Here is a 16,906-nt window from a genome sequence, read left to right as displayed (position 1 = left end):
CGAGAAGGATAAAAATAGTATCTTCACTGCGCGCGGTGAAGATATGATTTTTTAGTAAAAGGAGAAATCCTGGTATTTCATCAGTATCTATATAATAAATATCAATACAGAAGTATTCCTAACTTTTGACAATTTTAGGACAAGCAGAGAATATTCTATGAGGCCCATACAGTTAAAGAGCGACAGCTCTACTTAACACAAATCATTACGTTCTAGTTACGATGTTTAATCAGTGAGTTACCGTCTTGATCTTTCGCAGTTGTTGGGTTTCGAGGAACTCATTCAATTCTGCTCGTGTAGCATTGTCCCAAATGAGATATGGATTTTCTGTATTACTGTTCAGCAACTTTAAGATCTATGCAACAGCAAAGCAAACAGACAAACAAAAAGACTATGTTTAGTACTTAAACACAATTTGAAGTTTTACATCTGTAATCCACAGCAAGCGGGTTCGGTGAGATGGGATGAGATGAAGTATGTAGCTTTGTAATCGTATACTCCAACATTTGAACAACATAGAATCTCATCCCAGCGATCGGTGAAAATCGCCGAGTTTGCGGGCCGAACGATGACGCCTCGATCGATGCATGAAAAAGCAACGTGTGATGAGTCAGATATCAACGATTAGATTCGTTAGCATTTGCCCGAGGCGCTCGTATCTTCGAATTTTAGCGGCCGTTCAAAACGATTTTTTCGTGCCATTCTTGAAAGTAAAAAATAACCTCGATCAGGCGTGTGAATCGCCAGGTGATGGCCAGATTCGTAAATCAGATGCGGATCAAATAAGCTGCACTTGAAAAATAAAATCGTCCAGTTCGTCGCCACCTTAGGTGAGGTCAACACTCGATCACGCGTTCTTTTTCTTAGGGGGTAAGGGGAGGAGAGCCCGTTGCGCGTTCTTTTTCTCGGGGGGGGGGGAGCCCGTAAGAATGTCTGATCGTTGGTAAGAGGAAAGTATTGAATTACTAACCTCCTTTGGGTTATCATTGCTGAGTTGTTTGGCGATATACGGAGTGAACATACTGGATAAAGACTTCCGTATGGCTGGGTTCTCAGGGGTTTTATTTTCGTCAGCTGAAAAATGCAGAATACAACAAGTAAGGTTTACTGAATTGTTTGATTTGTCATTGGATACGAGCTGTTGTCTCTCTCAGACTAGTGTTTACTAGAAGTAAAAAAGGTACTGTAATAAAAATAAAAAAGGCAATGCGAGGGAACAGGGGAAAATCAAAATACGCATTTGCCAGGGGGTTGCTTGAAGAATCGTTTACTTTAGTCTCTGCCAAAAAGAGGAAGGAAAATAAAAAAGAGAGAAAAAGAAAGAGAAAAAGAAAAAAGAAAACTCCTAGTGTAGGAGAATGTAAAGTGGAAACTTGACCATGACCCACTCAAGGGATCTATTTCTTTGTACAGTGACTCAAGTATTTTCTCCCCTATTTTTTTTTCGCAAAGCAGTGGATGGAGCAGCAGCATGAAAGGAACCGAGGAAGGATGTTTTACTTACTCAAATATCCACCCAGTCGAGCCAAAGCATCGATGCTCAGACGAGCAAGACTGTTCAGCGTTTCCTGTAAATAAAAGAAATGAAAATGATTGTGTTGTTCACTCGTTGGCATAGACTCAAAAGATTGCCTCTTCGTTCAACGATATCGTGCGTGCGTGCGTGCGAGTATGTATGCGAGCATACGAACGTGTGTGCGTGGGAGCGTGTGTCCGTCTATACTTCCGCTTTCTTGTTTGCAAGTTCAATTGAACAATCCTTCGTTCACTCATTTAATCGTGCGTTGATCATTTTACAAATCCATTTCAGTGCGCGGTAATCTTTTTTCCAAACCTGCTGGTTGGTTTCTGCACTTTTCTCCACTCCACTTTCATCCAGTGTGTAGTCGTAATGAAACAGAAACAAGAGTAAATGCCACAATACACCAGCCTACAGAGAGAAACCAAAGGTCAGGTACAAAAAGCTCCACTAAATTGAAGCAAGTTAGGCGCAAAGCACATGAAACACATACAAAATAAACCTAGTTTGACGGCAACGCGACGTTATCATATTCATATAGCCGTACTTTTAAACTGCTCAATGTGCATCCCTTCCACGATTTCCCTTTGTTTATATTTTCTTTTTAGATCTATTTTATATTCTCTTTTTCACCTGTAGCAGTTGAGTTTGAAGCCAGAAGTCCACAGAGAAAGCACTGACACATTCTGCCGCTACAGAATTGAGCGCTGGAAGATTCTAAAAGAAAAGATAACCGCTGTTAGTCGCAGCGAAATCTCAAACACCTTATCACTTTTGGTCAATACACTTACATAAATTCGCCCTTCGAAAAAAAAGTCACCCATACCTTAATATGTAGTGTTTGGTATGCGCGCGAGGCCATCAGCTTCGAAAGAAGCTCGCATTCGTTGACAGGTAAGTGCAACTATGGGTTGGCAATTTTGAATTGAGCGTCGAAGTAATCTTTGCTTTTGCTTTACTTCGGTCCGTGATTGGTCGAGAAAACTCGCTCCACGCTCTAAAACCCATCAGACACTAAACAAAAACCAATTATGACTTGGAAGCTGGCGTATTCCCGCGTTTTTGATAATTGCCTGTTTTAACTTGAGTCCTCGCTAATGATGACGTAAAAATTTGTTATGACTGGCTGATGTGACCACTTTGGGTGTTGGTTTTACGAAAGTCAATTGAAGAATGTTTTTGCTTCACTTCACTCTATGATTGGTCCAGAAAACTCTCTCTACCAATCAGATACAAAACTAACACCAATCGCGACTTGGACGCCTACTTTTTCCCGCGCTTTGGCAGATTGGTCGATTTCACTTTGAGTTCTCATTAGCTCTTAAAGATATTTTACTTTTACCTGATTGGTCCTTTTGATCATTTTCGGTTTGGTTTTCCGACATTCGATCGAAAGCGCTCTAATTGGTAAGAAATTCATTATAAAGTATACGTTACTACAGACAACAAGCTACGATCTTTGAACGCAGTATTTTTGCATACCCTGTGGTAAAGGACTCGACAAAGATCTTTAATAACATCTGGCATCTCAGTAATCTTCTCTCGGCACTCTTCAAACTGGGCGGCCACTGTGTAACACCTTGTAATGTGAGTACAAACCTAACCAAGAAAATAAAAGCAACAAAGGGTGACATCTTCTCCTAACTTACCAAAATAATGCACAGCATTAGCTGACTTTCTGATTTGTAATGGAAATGAGTTTAACGTTAACTAGAAAGGGTTAATACAAAATAGGCCATTTCCGAATTACTTTTGGCCTCTTTTTCAAAACGAGGCCTGGTGCTCAACCATTCTTGTGAAAATGAGTTTAATTTGCATGTAAATGAAAACTTATCATCATATGAAAGGATGAGCACCAGGGCTCGTTTTGAAAATGAGGACAAGGGTAATTCGGAAGTGGGTTATTGTTTACTTGATGGATTTTTGCACATTCTACTAAGATACGTGCTACACCCTAAGATCAGAACGCGTATTCTCCATACTTTCTCTATACATTTCCTACGATGCTGACAAGGAGAATTTGTTTAATAATTAAGAGCTTCTTTAGTTGGTGATCGTTCCTTTCCTCTCTTGACCTTGATGTAGGATTCGAAGGTGACGTTGAAAGGAGAAATAGACCACTTTCACAAATGGCTGCCGGATAATATTCTTTTGTTTAAATTTAAATTAGCCCTTCTGGCCTCGCTTGAGATAATGTATTCTTTTGAATTTTGTACTGGAGAACGAGGCCAGAAAGGCTAATTGAAATTTAAACAAAAGAATATTAATCCAGCAGCCATTTATGAAAGTGGTCTATTGGATATTATTAAAAATTGGATCATTGCATAATGCAATTCAAGACTTTTCATTGGCTTAGCCATTATGGTATATAAGCCAATATACCATAAACTACGATATCAGATACAATGAATATATGAAGTTCATATATTTTGAACTGCGGTATTACATACGTATGATGCACGATCCTTCGCAGTAGATAGCGCTATTTATGCAATAGAGAAAATCAGACCTAAAAAAAATCAGGCCTGTATGGGATTCGAACCACTGACCTCTGCGATACTAGTCCAGCGCTCTACCAATTGAGCTAACAAGCCATCTGGGAGCAGGCCGTTAAGTTGATTCGTAATAAAACCGTGATGATAAATCAGATACAATGAATATATGAAGTTCATATATTTTGAACTGCGGTATTAAATACGTATGATGCACGATCCTTCGCAGTAGATAGCACTATTTATGCAATAGCGAACATTTGTTCAGCTGAGGTCAGTGGTTCGAATCCCGTACAGGCCTGATTTTTTTCAGGTCTGATTTTCGCTATTGCATAAATAGCGCTATCTACTGCGAGGGATCGTGCACCATACGTATTTAATACCGCAGTTCAAAATATATGAACTTCATATATCCATTGTATCTGATTTATCATCACGGGTTTATTACGAATCAACTTAACGGCCTGCTCCCAGTTGGCTTGTTAGCTCAATTGGTAGAGCGCTGCACTAGTATCGCAGAGGTCAGTGGTTCGAATCCCGTACAGGCCTGATTTTTTTCAGGTCTGATTTTCGCTATTGCATAAATAGCGCTATCTACTGCGAAGGATCGTCATCATACGTAAACTACGATATGGTAAGCGTACGCATAAGCCTAAAATTGAAAGGGAGCTAAAAATGTAATAAAATTTAATAATTCAACGTAGCGTTTTTAATAAAACAATTATTCCACTCGCGTTTGTTGGATATGAGATGATTATAGCCAACTCGGCGCTACGCGCCTCGTTAGCTATCTATCATCTCATATCCAACGGGCGCTCGTGGAATAATTGTTAATTAGACACTCGTCGGTCAAGGGGTTAAGAGCTGAGCAAATTATTTTCCTGTTCCAGAGGAAACGACATATATTGTAAAATAACTTACTTGGACTGGAATGGCGTTCGGTTCAGTCATGGCAGTGATGGCCAGTAAGCAACGGTCATAAGCTTCTTGAAGGGCCTGGTAAAAAAAAACAAAACAAAAACAAAGTACAAGATAAGATTAGTTATCTAAAAGAACATTTAGATTCTAGTACTAGGAGATTTTTCCCTGGAAGCTTACCACATAATACTAACAAGAAAGCTAAGACAGGTAATTTCGTTTTCCTCTTTGCAAGTGAAAGAGTTCGTTCAGCTGAATCAGTCAGTTATAGATAAAAGGGCCTAAGCCTTATGACATGAAAAAGCGTTTAGTCAGGCAAAAACAAGAGTTTCATAAAAGTTTATCAACTGACTTATGACGGGCAACTTTAAGGAATCACGTACGTTATGATAAATCATTCTAGAATAGTTCTGAAAAACAAAGGAGGCGTATTTGCACTCTGTATTTCTTCATGAAACATTGGACCGCCATCTTGGATTTCCAGGCAGAGGAAGGTCAGTGAAAGGAAGAGAAATTTCTACAGAGAGGGGGACCGACAGGCAAGAAAAAAGCTGGGGGAGGGGGGGAGGAGGAGCAGGTCTATTATCTCCACCCGTCCCCTCCTATCTCCGTCCACAAAAATGGCGGCTTTCAAAAACTCGTTGTCCCTGTTAGGACGCCAGCACTGAAGACTAAAGTTCCAGTGAACCCTCTACCACAACCGCTTTTACCTCAATTCCGTTTTCTCTTCGTAGTTCCTCGGCATTAAGGGCAGAGCAGTTGATCGTGTGATAAGCCAGTTCACTGGCAGCTGTCAGAAGCGGAGCGGACTTTGAGAACAAGCTGCCATCCTTAGTCTCGAGTCGGATGGTCTTAATCAACATCGGGTAACCGGCGTATTTATACGGCTGAAGGTCTGGAAGGAAGTAAAACACTTTTTATGCTAACGTGAATAACACAGGCATTTTGATTGGGTCTTACTTACGATTAGTAAGAGGACAGACACAGATGACGTCTTCATTAACAGCTCTTTCCTAATTAAAATTTAGCACATGAAACAAATAGATTCTATGTTGCTGCGGATCTGGGCGATGAAAGATTACAGAAAACGTCAAAATGCGGTAAGAACATCAGTGACACTCTCTGCGACTGCAAAGGCGCACAGCAACATGGAATCTATATGTCGAATTGAATTTTATGTAAACTGATTGGTTTTCCGCTTTCTTGAGTCTGACGGGGTTTTCATTAAGGGCCTAGGACTTGCTAAGTTTACTGGGATGTAAAGACGACTTTGACGGACTGCTTTCAAAAACTCAACCTAAATAATAACGTAGAATTTACTACCCCACATTCCTCTCATGTGACTTGAAATAAAATAAAACTTAGAGATATTTGAGATACAATAGGTATAAGATTATATATTCGCGTTAAATAACTAATCCATCTGTCGATTGATGAATCACATCACGTTTCAATTCTCTCAAGAAATGATAGCTCTTTGGTTGAAGAAACTACCGCGAGTAAAACACCCATATGGACAGCGTTCGTTTGCTTTTGGTGCGGCTAGAATTTGGAACAGTCTTCCTCATAAAATAAAGGACTGCTCTTCCCTGAGCTCATTCATCAACTAAATAAGGAAATTGAACTTACTAGGCTAAGTTATATTTGTATCCATTTCAAAATGACTTTACAGTCATCGATATGTGTGGAACAATTTTTAATTATTTACAAGGCAATTCTGTTCGTTTTGAATCTTTTATTGTTTTTGTTTCTCACGAGGGCAACATGTAAATTCAGTTATCTTGTGATATTTTGTGCTACCTACAAGAAAGAAAGTTTTGAATTTGTTATTGTTTTTGTTTTTACGAGGGTCACTTGTGGATTATCTTGTGATATTTTGTGCTATCTTCAAGAAAAAAAGTTTGTCATTAACTTGGAGCCCGGGTGCCAAATCGAAGTGCCCTCCTGTTGCAAACCTCTTTCGTGTTATACCGATTTGGAGAGCCAAGGCTAGTAGTTTCTTCCCCGAGATAATACAAGACAAAGAGGCAGTTACGAAGATCGTGACAAAGTTCAAATCCCTACCATTTTTGTATCGGTTGAATAAAATGGACTGAGCCTTGAGAATAAGAACGATATTGTGCGGATCTGGTCCTTGAACTTGTTTTGAAGACTTGGAACAGAGGAACTCGTACGCCTTGTTCACTTTCTCAAAGATGTCCTACAAAGGAATAAGGGAATTTAAACAACAAAATACTCCGAGAGATAGTTTGGTTTTATCAACTGAGTTGAAACGTAAAATGGCCACCGTAAAGATTCTAAAAGTATAGGAGGTACATTTCTAAAAAAAACTGTGATGATGCGTCGGTGGGGAAGTTCTACAAAATAACTCGTGCATGTGAAATTGGCCACCGTAAAGAGTTACGTTATCAACTCAGTGAACCATAGTATCTTGTAGTGCCCCCCCTCCCCCCCCCCCGCATTAACGCAGCACCACAGTTTCTTTGGAAAAGGTACTCCTTTAAACAAGACACTCCATTTGCTTTATCATCTGAGTTTTCCCTTTAGGGCTTATATCACCAACTCAGTTAATAAACCAAAGTATCTTATAGTACCCCCCATTAACGCAGCAACACAGTTTCTTGAGAAAAGGTACCCCCTTTCAATAAAGTACTCCATTTGCTTTATAATCAGAGTTTTCCCTTTAACGCTTGGTTACTTTTCTCCATCCTTGGCCAGCCCTTTTCCTTTTTGCCTTATTCTTACCAGGAGTAGGCATTAAGCGACTTAAGAGCGTTACTAATTCCCCCCTGTATGGGATGCTGGTCCATCGAAGCGAGCCCCACAACATTTCATCAAACTTACACAGGGCCACAGGGTCACCAGTTGTACTTAAACTGTTACGTGCTACCCTCTTGAAATAAAGTCATTATCTTATCTTATCTTATCAAACTTCTTGACAGCTAGCCGGTACCCATGTATATTCCACCAGGGTGAGGAGCCGCAATGTGAGAAAGTATTTTGCCCAAGAACAGAAAAAAATGCCCTAGACAAGGTCTCGAACCCGAACCTCTCGACCCAGATCCCTGCGCGCGAACCGATGGACCACTGCGCCTTCTACTACATTGGTCCACTATTGGTCCAATGCTTTTTTTGTTGTTGTTGTTGTTTTTTTCATCTTAATTCTCTACTGCTCAGAGGAATAGATAAAACATCGCTATGTCACTCCTTTTCTTATTTATCATTTTTGACACCCGCGTGGGACAAAGAACTCTCACCCTCTTTTCTGGTGGTATTTACTCATTACACACGGCAAAGCCTTACCCTTCCATCTGGATTCTTATCTGGATGATACCTCTGCGCCATTTTGAAGTAAGCTTTTCTTACTTTCGACTCATCGACAAGTCTGTAGGAAAAAAATTAGCTTTAGTATTAGGACTATGGCCCATAACCAATCAGAGAGCAGGATTTGGTATGCAAATGACATGGACCTATCATGAGGCCGAATTAGAATCCAAGATGGCGATCTTATTAGTCACGCAATGTCGTAACGCGCAGGAGGTCACGGACTTACAGGATAAGGGAACGTCATGTCATACAGCAATTATGTTTCCACGCCTCATGGACACATCACATTCATAATTGCCGAGATCAAATGTACCAGGAGCACGGGGCTAGTGTATCTATTGGTTAGAGTATTCCAGCACGAAAACTCCTGTCTCAATATCCCTGTGGTTTCAACAGAGCAACCATCATAAGGAATGCACTGTCAAATATAACAGGTTGCAGCTTATAACAAAAGAGAGCTGCTTCCATCTCATCGAGTAAGCTCTGTACTGTCATCTCTTAAGATAGATTTGTTACCAGACTTTGAGTTTGACCATTAAGTTGAGGGCCACTGAGATGTACTTTTATGAAGAAGTGTTTACTATACCACACTGGATGATTCTACTGTTTACGCCTGGGTGTGAAAACGGCGGTATGTGACCTTTCGTATTAAAGCTACAAAGTGCTCCTGCCACAAAGTAGTTTATCAAGCAGCAGAAGTTTTAACTTCAGACACAGTGGGTAAATCCCTATTTGTCACCATTCATATAAAAGCATAGGAACAGTATTTCAAAGGAAGCTGTGAATTATGCTGCTCTATGTCTTAATTCTGTGGATCAAACTCTCAGAAGTGACCATCCAAATGAAAGTTATTGAGCTGTTCTGTAGCGTGGCACTCTTTATCATGCGGTACCAAGTAGTCCACTTTTAAGCATGAAGGTAAAACCATAGCATGGGAAAGCTACTAAGCGGTTCTTTCACGGGCTACTGCATACCACATGTACGCTTCACAAAGTGGTCCCACCTACCCTGAAGGGTCTCTCTTGACTTTCAGGACGTCATATGCTTCATCAACTGTCAATGTCGAAGGCTTCTTTTCCACTTCCTTTTTCCACGCTTCTAAAATGTCCTTGAGTAGCCGAACCTGTACATACAAGAGCGTCGAAACAAAACAATATGATGTCCAGTTTGTCCAATAAAAGATATTATTTCCACACAAAGTTCGCATCACATAAAGCACATTTAGGAAACTGAAAGCAGAATAATACAAGAATTTTACATGTGGTGCAAATTTCATTTACCAATTAAAAGATCTAAAGAGAATACGACCGCAAATTATATTAAATATGAGCTACACTATGAGTTAACGACAACTCGAAGTAAACAAACGTGAAGAGCAGCAAAGCGCGGGAGGATGTGATCACGTCACAATCTGTTCCGTCTACACATTTGATTGGCTTACACGGTGGCGTGAGTGCTCTTGAACCAACTGCAACGTAACATAGCAAAGCAAAGCCAATTGGAGGTTGTTTTAGAACGTGCAGTATCTTACCGGTTCTCTAATTGGCCAATCAGGAAATCTGTCTGTGTCGCAGAGATGCCGCAGGTAGAAGATGTTACAGAACAGTTCATTCTCCAGTTGAGGATATGATATCACTGGGATAGGACAATACTGCAGATAAAAATGATGAAAGGTAAACAACAAGAAGAAAGAGTGGGTGGTTACATAATTTACACTCAAATTTAATGAAACCGCCCGAAATAGTTTTATATGGAAAAATCTCGCACTGAAGTCGTAATACACAAAAGAGTACGAAGAAGGTTAAGGAAGGAAAGATTGCAAGCAGTTAATTTGAAAGCACGATGCAATAATTACCTGGTACAAGGCTCTAGTGTTGCTTTGTAATCTTGGTGAGAAGTCTGCTAAGTGAGTAGCGATCTTCTCTATCATCAGTCGCCTATAAGACATTGAGTGAGTGTGAAGAACGACATAAGATATAATCCTCACAGGTGAGCTGCAGTTAGAGAAATTGTACAAAGAAGCCTGGAAAAATTCAGGCTTCGACAGGATTCGAACCCAAGCCTACCAGATACTACGCGATCACTACTACCATCGGAGCAACCAAGCCACATGTTGGGAGGAAGGCAAATTTCAGGAGTTCTTCACTCCCGCAGGTCAAATTTCAATTAAATATGAAAACGACATAAACAATACACAGACCCAACTGAACATATACAAATGTAGCAAAATTGTAATTGACGTCATAACACAATAACCCCAAGTTCTTCCTCACCTCATTTCATTGTTCCAAATGGCTTCTGGTGTGTCGAACTCGCCAAGAAAAATCTCAGCAAATTTGTCAGGACCTGGGGGCCGATAAAGCAACTATAAGTTAAGTCTACCTGCTGCAGTAAGAGTTATGGATAACTACATGACAAGTTCCTGATTCTTCAAAAACTTAAAATCGTATTTTATTTTCTAACTTTTAAAATAGTTAACTTTGGGCCCCAGATAATTTTTCAATTGAGTGTTGTAAGAGTTGGTCTCGTTCTGTGATTGGTTTAGAAACCCTGTGCCGCCTTCTCGACCAATCAGGAGCAAAGGTTCACCAATCACACCTTTTCCCGCCTTTTTTTCACTTTGGGTCCTCATTGGCTTTTTGTAATATTTTACTTTAATTTACAAAATAAATAAATAAATACGTTAATTGAAGCTCCCCCGTAGGCGCTTTTCAGCCACAATGTAGACTAACTAAGGGCTTGAAAATCTCCACTGGCAGGAGGCAGACCAGTGGGCTATTTACAAAGCGCAGCCGAAGAGTTGAACTAGAGGTAACCGAGAACAAATCCAGTGAGCGGCAGGGTGGAGGACTTGAATCCGGGTCCAGCGCCCTAACCACTCGGCCAGGCCGCCTCCTTTATATAATTTCATCGGACTTAAGGATTCCTTTGGTTTTGCTCGTGCGAAACGCAAGCGAACTGGGCTCTATTCACTATTGGTGTTTTTTATATTTCTCTTGAAAACCTTTAGCTGCTATCTAAGTGAAAATCGGCATTGGTTGATTCGATTACAATGAATGTCAAGCTCACTTTGTATTACACCTTAGTTTATCCTTATATCGTCTATTGTAACTCCGTCTGGTCGTCCACATACGTATCTAACTTAAATAGAATTTATTATTTGCAAAAGCGAGCTGTGCGGGCTATCACTAACTCAGACTATCGAGACCACTCTGCTCCTTTATTCTCCAAACTAGGAATTTTAGATATTTTCCAAGTCAATACGTTTGAAATCGCTAAATTTATGTTTTATTTCAAAAATAACTTATTGCCCCCATTGCTTCTCGATCTTTTTGTAAGGAATAGCCAAATTCACAACTATGGTACCAGAACAGCCAGTAATTATCGAACGCATTTGTGCCGTACAAATGTCAAACTGTTTACTATTCTCTACCAAGGTCCTAAAATTTGGAACTCTCTCCCTATTTCAGTCACTCGTTCGTCAAACTTTCTTAGCTTTAAAGCGAAATTGCAAGAGTTTTTACTAAAATAATCACTGAATTGGCCAAGCCGCACATTCGCAGCACTTTTTCTTTACTTAATTTATTATTGTAAGTGAGGTGGCTCTCCCATAAGCCTGGTGGCTTCTTGGGTCTCCTCGCCTTCTAACTGTTATCGCTGTAATTAACTATTTTTTAATTGTCAAAATAAGGCAAATAAAGATTATGATGATGATGTCACGTGGAACTGTAACTCACCATGATTTTCCAAATAACAAACCATGGCTTCCGGGAGAATGGGCCCGATTATGCTCCTCTGGAACAAATCAGTCTGTTGGCTCTGTAAGAAGAATTAAATGCCAGAGTCATCAAACTAAGAATCGGATCACTAAAATCAATACTGCCAGAAAACTGAAGCAAGACGTGAACTATGTCTATGGCTTCTCTAGTCACCAGGCTTCCCATACAGGTTGTCGTCCTCACCTCTTCAGATCTGAAGGCCTGCTTTGTGTGTACTTCTTGCAAAAATCTAAGGAGTGACAAAGAAGAACGGTGCGTTGAACAGAGTAATGGAAAAAGGAACTTGCTTGGGGTGCGTTTATGCATCCAAAGAGAGCAAACTTTTATTACTCAACAATTCTTCATTTTACTTATTTATTTTGGTTTCCTGGATATATGTCATTCGTTAAGTTACGAAAGCAACAATCCTTAAAAAGGGCTGACTGCGCCAATTCGCCAATTAAACACACAGTTCTTTCTAGCTTCAACTGAATACTGATATCCTTACGTTAAATAATTTTCGAAATAAATGACTCTTACTACCACTAACTTAAACCACAAATTGACACGTAGTGGATGAAAAGCTGAGAAAAAATTGTAAGAAACTGAAAATATTCCTACGGCCTTCATCCGATACATGTTTAAATAACGATCCTACTGAAGTAGCGAATGTAAGAGGGTGCTCAAAGCAGCGGTGAGGGTCTGTTGAAACTTTACGATAGCTTGCTACACAAAATTTACCTTCCAATTGGAAGAACATTTGATCCAGTGTACATCATTATAAAGAAGAACACTCCAGTGAGATACAGTCGTGGGAGGATGGGGTTGTCCTAAAGCAGCGGAGAGTAAAAGATGGCAACTAGTACCCAACAATTCACTATTGTCTCTAGAACTGTCTGGGTGTTGTTATCCATCAGCTGAGAGTAAAGAATAAGTAGAACGTGTTTTTCTCACACACTGCTGGGGTCTGGTAACGAGTTATACGACTTTTGGCCGGAAGTTGTTTTGCTGCACCCCCAAGTGGTGAGCTTTTCCCATCTACCAACCCAAAGGACTTCAAGTTGTACTGTATAGTCGTTAATCCATTCCCAAACTTATAAATTGAGCAATTTTTCATTCATGAATGATATGAATTCATAGTTTTAATGAATTTGCAGCAAGGGTCGTGTGTGAGCTGCATTCCACAAACAACAATTAAAACAGTTGTGCTACCATCCAAATGGTTTGTGTTACACAGGGTACTTACCACCATCATATTAAGAAGAAGAATGGCCACTTTCTCCACAATAACGGGATCAAAAGTTAACAAAAGCTGTGTAAAGATAGTAAAATAAAAATGAATGTACAGACCAACATACATCAAAGAGGGTTGTTACAGGAAACTCAGTGGACCCCGAGATTTCTATGTGGGTCTTTTTCTTTTTTAAAAAAATGTTTACGGTGTTAGCTACGAAGAAAATGTTTAGATTTAAGGTTGGGCTAAATCAGAGATGGTTTTGAACGCTGTTTTGCTTCACAACGGCTTAACTTTGTCCTAATAACAGGCACAATAAGTTGTTATTAACTTCGGCTGTGACCAAACACATCATTATATCATAACCAAAGTAAAGCGCGCGCTCTGATTGGTCAATTCAGCGTCCACCACTTGCTCATGGGTGTACGCTGCTGACGTGAGCAGATGCAAAGACTAGTTTTCCGCGCGCGCTTGTTTTTTCTGGCCACGTAAGATTTGTTAAGTAAAGTAAAACTCTTTTGCTAGGTAAACGCCACAGTGTACACTAATGAGTTATGGATGCACTTGGGAGGTTTGCTGAGCATTCAAGAGACTAGAGTCGCTGTCGGCTATCGCCTCGCGCGACTCTTACGTTTCTTTCGTGCTTAGCAACCTCCCGCGTACATCCATAACTCAAAAGTGTACGCCATGGTGTTTACCATTTGTTAATTAGGGACCTTGGGCAAACCACGACGGTGACGGTAACGAGAACGTGGAAAAACAAGATCTAATTGGCAGAACAAAAGCTCAGCACGTGCGTTTTAAAACTTAGTACATTTCTCAGCCGTCCTTTGTAAAACAAAAACGTAAAGTCACCAAAATTTGCGTCGTTTGCGAACCGAAACCGTGACGGCAAATATTTCAATTTCCATTTGGAACTCAACGCTACTTTATACGTTATGTTGAGGTTAAGGTGTGGCGTCGTATGAGACGGTAAACACATACAGCCATTTTCGAAATTCTAATTAAAGGTAGAAATTAATTTTTTAATCGACGTCTTACTTGGTGCTTCCGTCCTGACTCCTTAAGGTCCGTATTGTCAGTATCTGAGCAAAGGCACACCTTCCCCTCTCCCCCAACCCAAAAACAGCATACTGACAACAAGTTAAGATTAGTGTTGAGTTAGGAGTGGGGTGGGTGCGTAGTTGCTCCGATACAAACAAACAAACGAAATTGCGGAATCTTTCCGCCGAGTATCTGTCAAAATGTTTGCCCCTGTAGACGCCGTACCTGAACTAAATGCGGCAAACAGGTAGCTTCTGACAACATTCTCTTCGCTCTTGGAAGTGGCCGCACTATGGCACCATCAACATCTCTGGCAAAAAGAGAGATGGAAATACGAATGATGTCAATCTTCACCAAGTACCTTACATTGTGCTAAATTTCACATTACAAACACAAGCCAGTTAGAATCTAAGTGAACTAAAAGAAGACATCACTGATGATATTAGATGCCACAACTTTTCCTATTCGATTTCTCCGTGGTCAAGTTACACGAACATTAAATAATATATGAACTGAATAATTAGACACAAAACTATTTCGTAATTCACAAATTTCTCAAGACCGTTTAAGGCAAAAAAAAAACAAAAAAAAACAAGAAACATTAGAGAAACAGAACAAAAGAAAATCAAAGCAAACAATAAAAATAGAAAACGAAAGCAAAAGAAACGAAGAATCAAACAAAAAACAACACCACCACCACCATAACACCATGCTGGAATGCTCTTTGAAGTATTCTGCAAAATTTTACGTTTATCTCGGCAGGGGTTTCATTAAGGGCCTGGGACCAGGCAAATTTACTGGTTGTGAGGTTGGTTTTGCCCACCCAGTTAATGAAACCCCTGTCTTGGTTGCATAAAATAACAAGGTGCTATTCGAGTCTTTCCAAAATGGACACCTTCGCATGGACACTTTTTTCTGATGATGGGGAAGTTTGTACCTGTTAGGGTAAAATTCACAAATCTTGATCAGCATGTTCAAGATTAAGATAGCCAGATCTGTTTCATTCATTACTGCACTGCCTGTGGCCAGTAGATACCACTTCAGCTGCGGAATACTCTGCAGTGGTCTCCATCCATCCATACCCTGTGCCCAGCACTTTGTTTCCGGACGGAGAATTCCTTCCGCTGACATATCCTTCATCTGGGAAAAGAGAAAGAAGCAATATTGGCAGCGTTCTAACATGTCAAGCGCGCTAGAGGAGCCCCATAGCATAAAACCAACATGATTTTGTTATGACGTCATGACCGTAAATCTTTCCGTCCGTCTATCCGTCTGTCCGTTCGTACCTGATACAGCATGCGGCTTTCTGCAAAACTATAATGTTATCCTTCTTTAACCCACTGACGAGCTAGCAAGGACAGGTAAATACGTACCATTTAATAAAGGAAAGGTTCTGAGAAAGACAACTTCTGATTAGTAGGTATGTGCTTCTGGTCTGTCCGACAGTCTGAAATCTTTTTACCTTAGTTAGTCGGTCAGTCAGTTAGTCAGAAAATTAGACAGCCAGTGAGTCAGTCAGTCAGCCGGTGAGTCAGTCAGTCTGTCAGTCAGTCAGTCCGTCAGTCAGTTTATCAATCAGTCAATCAGTCAGTCAATCAGTCAGTTAGTCAGTCAGTCAATCAGTCAGTCTGTCGATCAGTCAGTCAATCAGTCAGTCAGTCAATCAGTCAGTCAGTCAATCAGTCAGTCAGTCTCAGTCATTCTATCAGTCATTCAGTCAATCTGTCAGTCAGTCAATCAGTCTGTCAGTCTGTCAGTCAGTCAATCAGTCAGTCAGTCAGTCAGTCGTCGGTCAGTCAGTCAGTCAGTCAGTCGTCGGTCAGTCAGTCAGTCTGTCAGTCAATCAGTTGGTCAGTCGGTCAGTCAGTCAATCAGTCAGTCAGTCTGTCAGTCAGTCAATCAGTCAGTCTGTCTGTCTGTCTGTCAGTCAGTCAATCAGTGAGTCAGTCGGTCAGTCAGTCAGTCAGTCAGTCAACCAGTCCGTGAGTCAGTCAATCAGTCAGTCAGTCAGTCTGTCAGTCAATCAGTCAGTCAACCAGTCTGTCAGTCAGTCAATCAGTCAGTCAGTCTGTCAGTCAATCAGTCTGTCAGTCAATCAGTCAGTCAGTCAGTCAGTCAATCAGTCTGTCAGTCAGTCAATCAGTCAGTCTGTCAGTCAATCAGTCAGTCAATCAGTCAGTCAATCAGTCAGTTTGTCAGTCAGTCAATCAGTTAGTCAGTCAGTCAGTCAGTCAACCAGTCGGTCAATCAGTCAGTCAGTCAGTCAGTCATTCAGTCTATCAATGATTGCAACACTTAACTGTAGAATCAACCCTTACAACTAACCTCTTTAAAGCTGAATGGCCCCAGTCTCTCTTTCTCCTTATTGCCATAGTACCACTCTTTTTCACCATCACGCTGCATCATTTCAGGAGATGCCTCGAGAAGATTACTCTTAAATACAAACGGAAAATTATAATAGAGAAGACGATACGCATCACTTAGCATCCTCCATCTATCCTCCAGTAGCTTATAGATTATATAAATAATGAATAATACTTCTTAATTTTTAACTTAACTATTGTAGACATACCTTTTTATAATTTACATTTTCACATTTTTAAATCGACCTATT

General features: G+C 40.3%; 1 protein-coding gene across 2 annotated transcripts in view; it reads right to left on the bottom strand.

The window, feature by feature from the left end:
* LOC111332357 (dnaJ homolog subfamily C member 13) overlaps window positions 1-16,906 on the bottom strand; it is a 63,355-nt gene that overhangs the window by 12,620 nt on the left and 33,829 nt on the right. For both annotated transcript variants that reach the window (XM_088745967.1, XM_088745966.1), the window contains exons 37-57: window positions 16,618-16,725; window positions 15,230-15,432; window positions 14,518-14,602; window positions 13,261-13,326; window positions 12,756-12,844; window positions 12,219-12,264; window positions 11,994-12,075; window positions 10,530-10,602; window positions 10,112-10,193; window positions 9,788-9,907; window positions 9,264-9,379; window positions 8,233-8,314; window positions 6,994-7,129; window positions 5,640-5,824; window positions 4,933-5,007; window positions 3,002-3,118; window positions 2,153-2,236; window positions 1,835-1,930; window positions 1,505-1,568; window positions 971-1,074; window positions 242-355 (exon numbers count right to left, since the gene is read on the bottom strand). In XM_088745967.1, the coding sequence (XP_088602093.1) occupies window positions 242-355; window positions 971-1,074; window positions 1,505-1,568; window positions 1,835-1,930; window positions 2,153-2,236; window positions 3,002-3,118; window positions 4,933-5,007; window positions 5,640-5,824; window positions 6,994-7,129; window positions 8,233-8,314; window positions 9,264-9,379; window positions 9,788-9,907; window positions 10,112-10,193; window positions 10,530-10,602; window positions 11,994-12,075; window positions 12,219-12,264; window positions 12,756-12,844; window positions 13,261-13,326; window positions 14,518-14,602; window positions 15,230-15,432; window positions 16,618-16,725 (2,127 nt within the window). The remainder of the gene's footprint in view (window positions 1-241; window positions 356-970; window positions 1,075-1,504; window positions 1,569-1,834; window positions 1,931-2,152; window positions 2,237-3,001; window positions 3,119-4,932; window positions 5,008-5,639; window positions 5,825-6,993; window positions 7,130-8,232; window positions 8,315-9,263; window positions 9,380-9,787; window positions 9,908-10,111; window positions 10,194-10,529; window positions 10,603-11,993; window positions 12,076-12,218; window positions 12,265-12,755; window positions 12,845-13,260; window positions 13,327-14,517; window positions 14,603-15,229; window positions 15,433-16,617; window positions 16,726-16,906) is intronic.

This window comes from Stylophora pistillata, chromosome 14, assembly GCF_964205215.1.
Source record: "Stylophora pistillata chromosome 14, jaStyPist1.2, whole genome shotgun sequence".
NCBI lineage: Eukaryota > Metazoa > Cnidaria > Anthozoa > Scleractinia > Pocilloporidae > Stylophora > Stylophora pistillata.
Note: the sequence above shows the minus strand (reverse complement) of the source record. Positions and strands in the feature narration are given on the sequence as shown.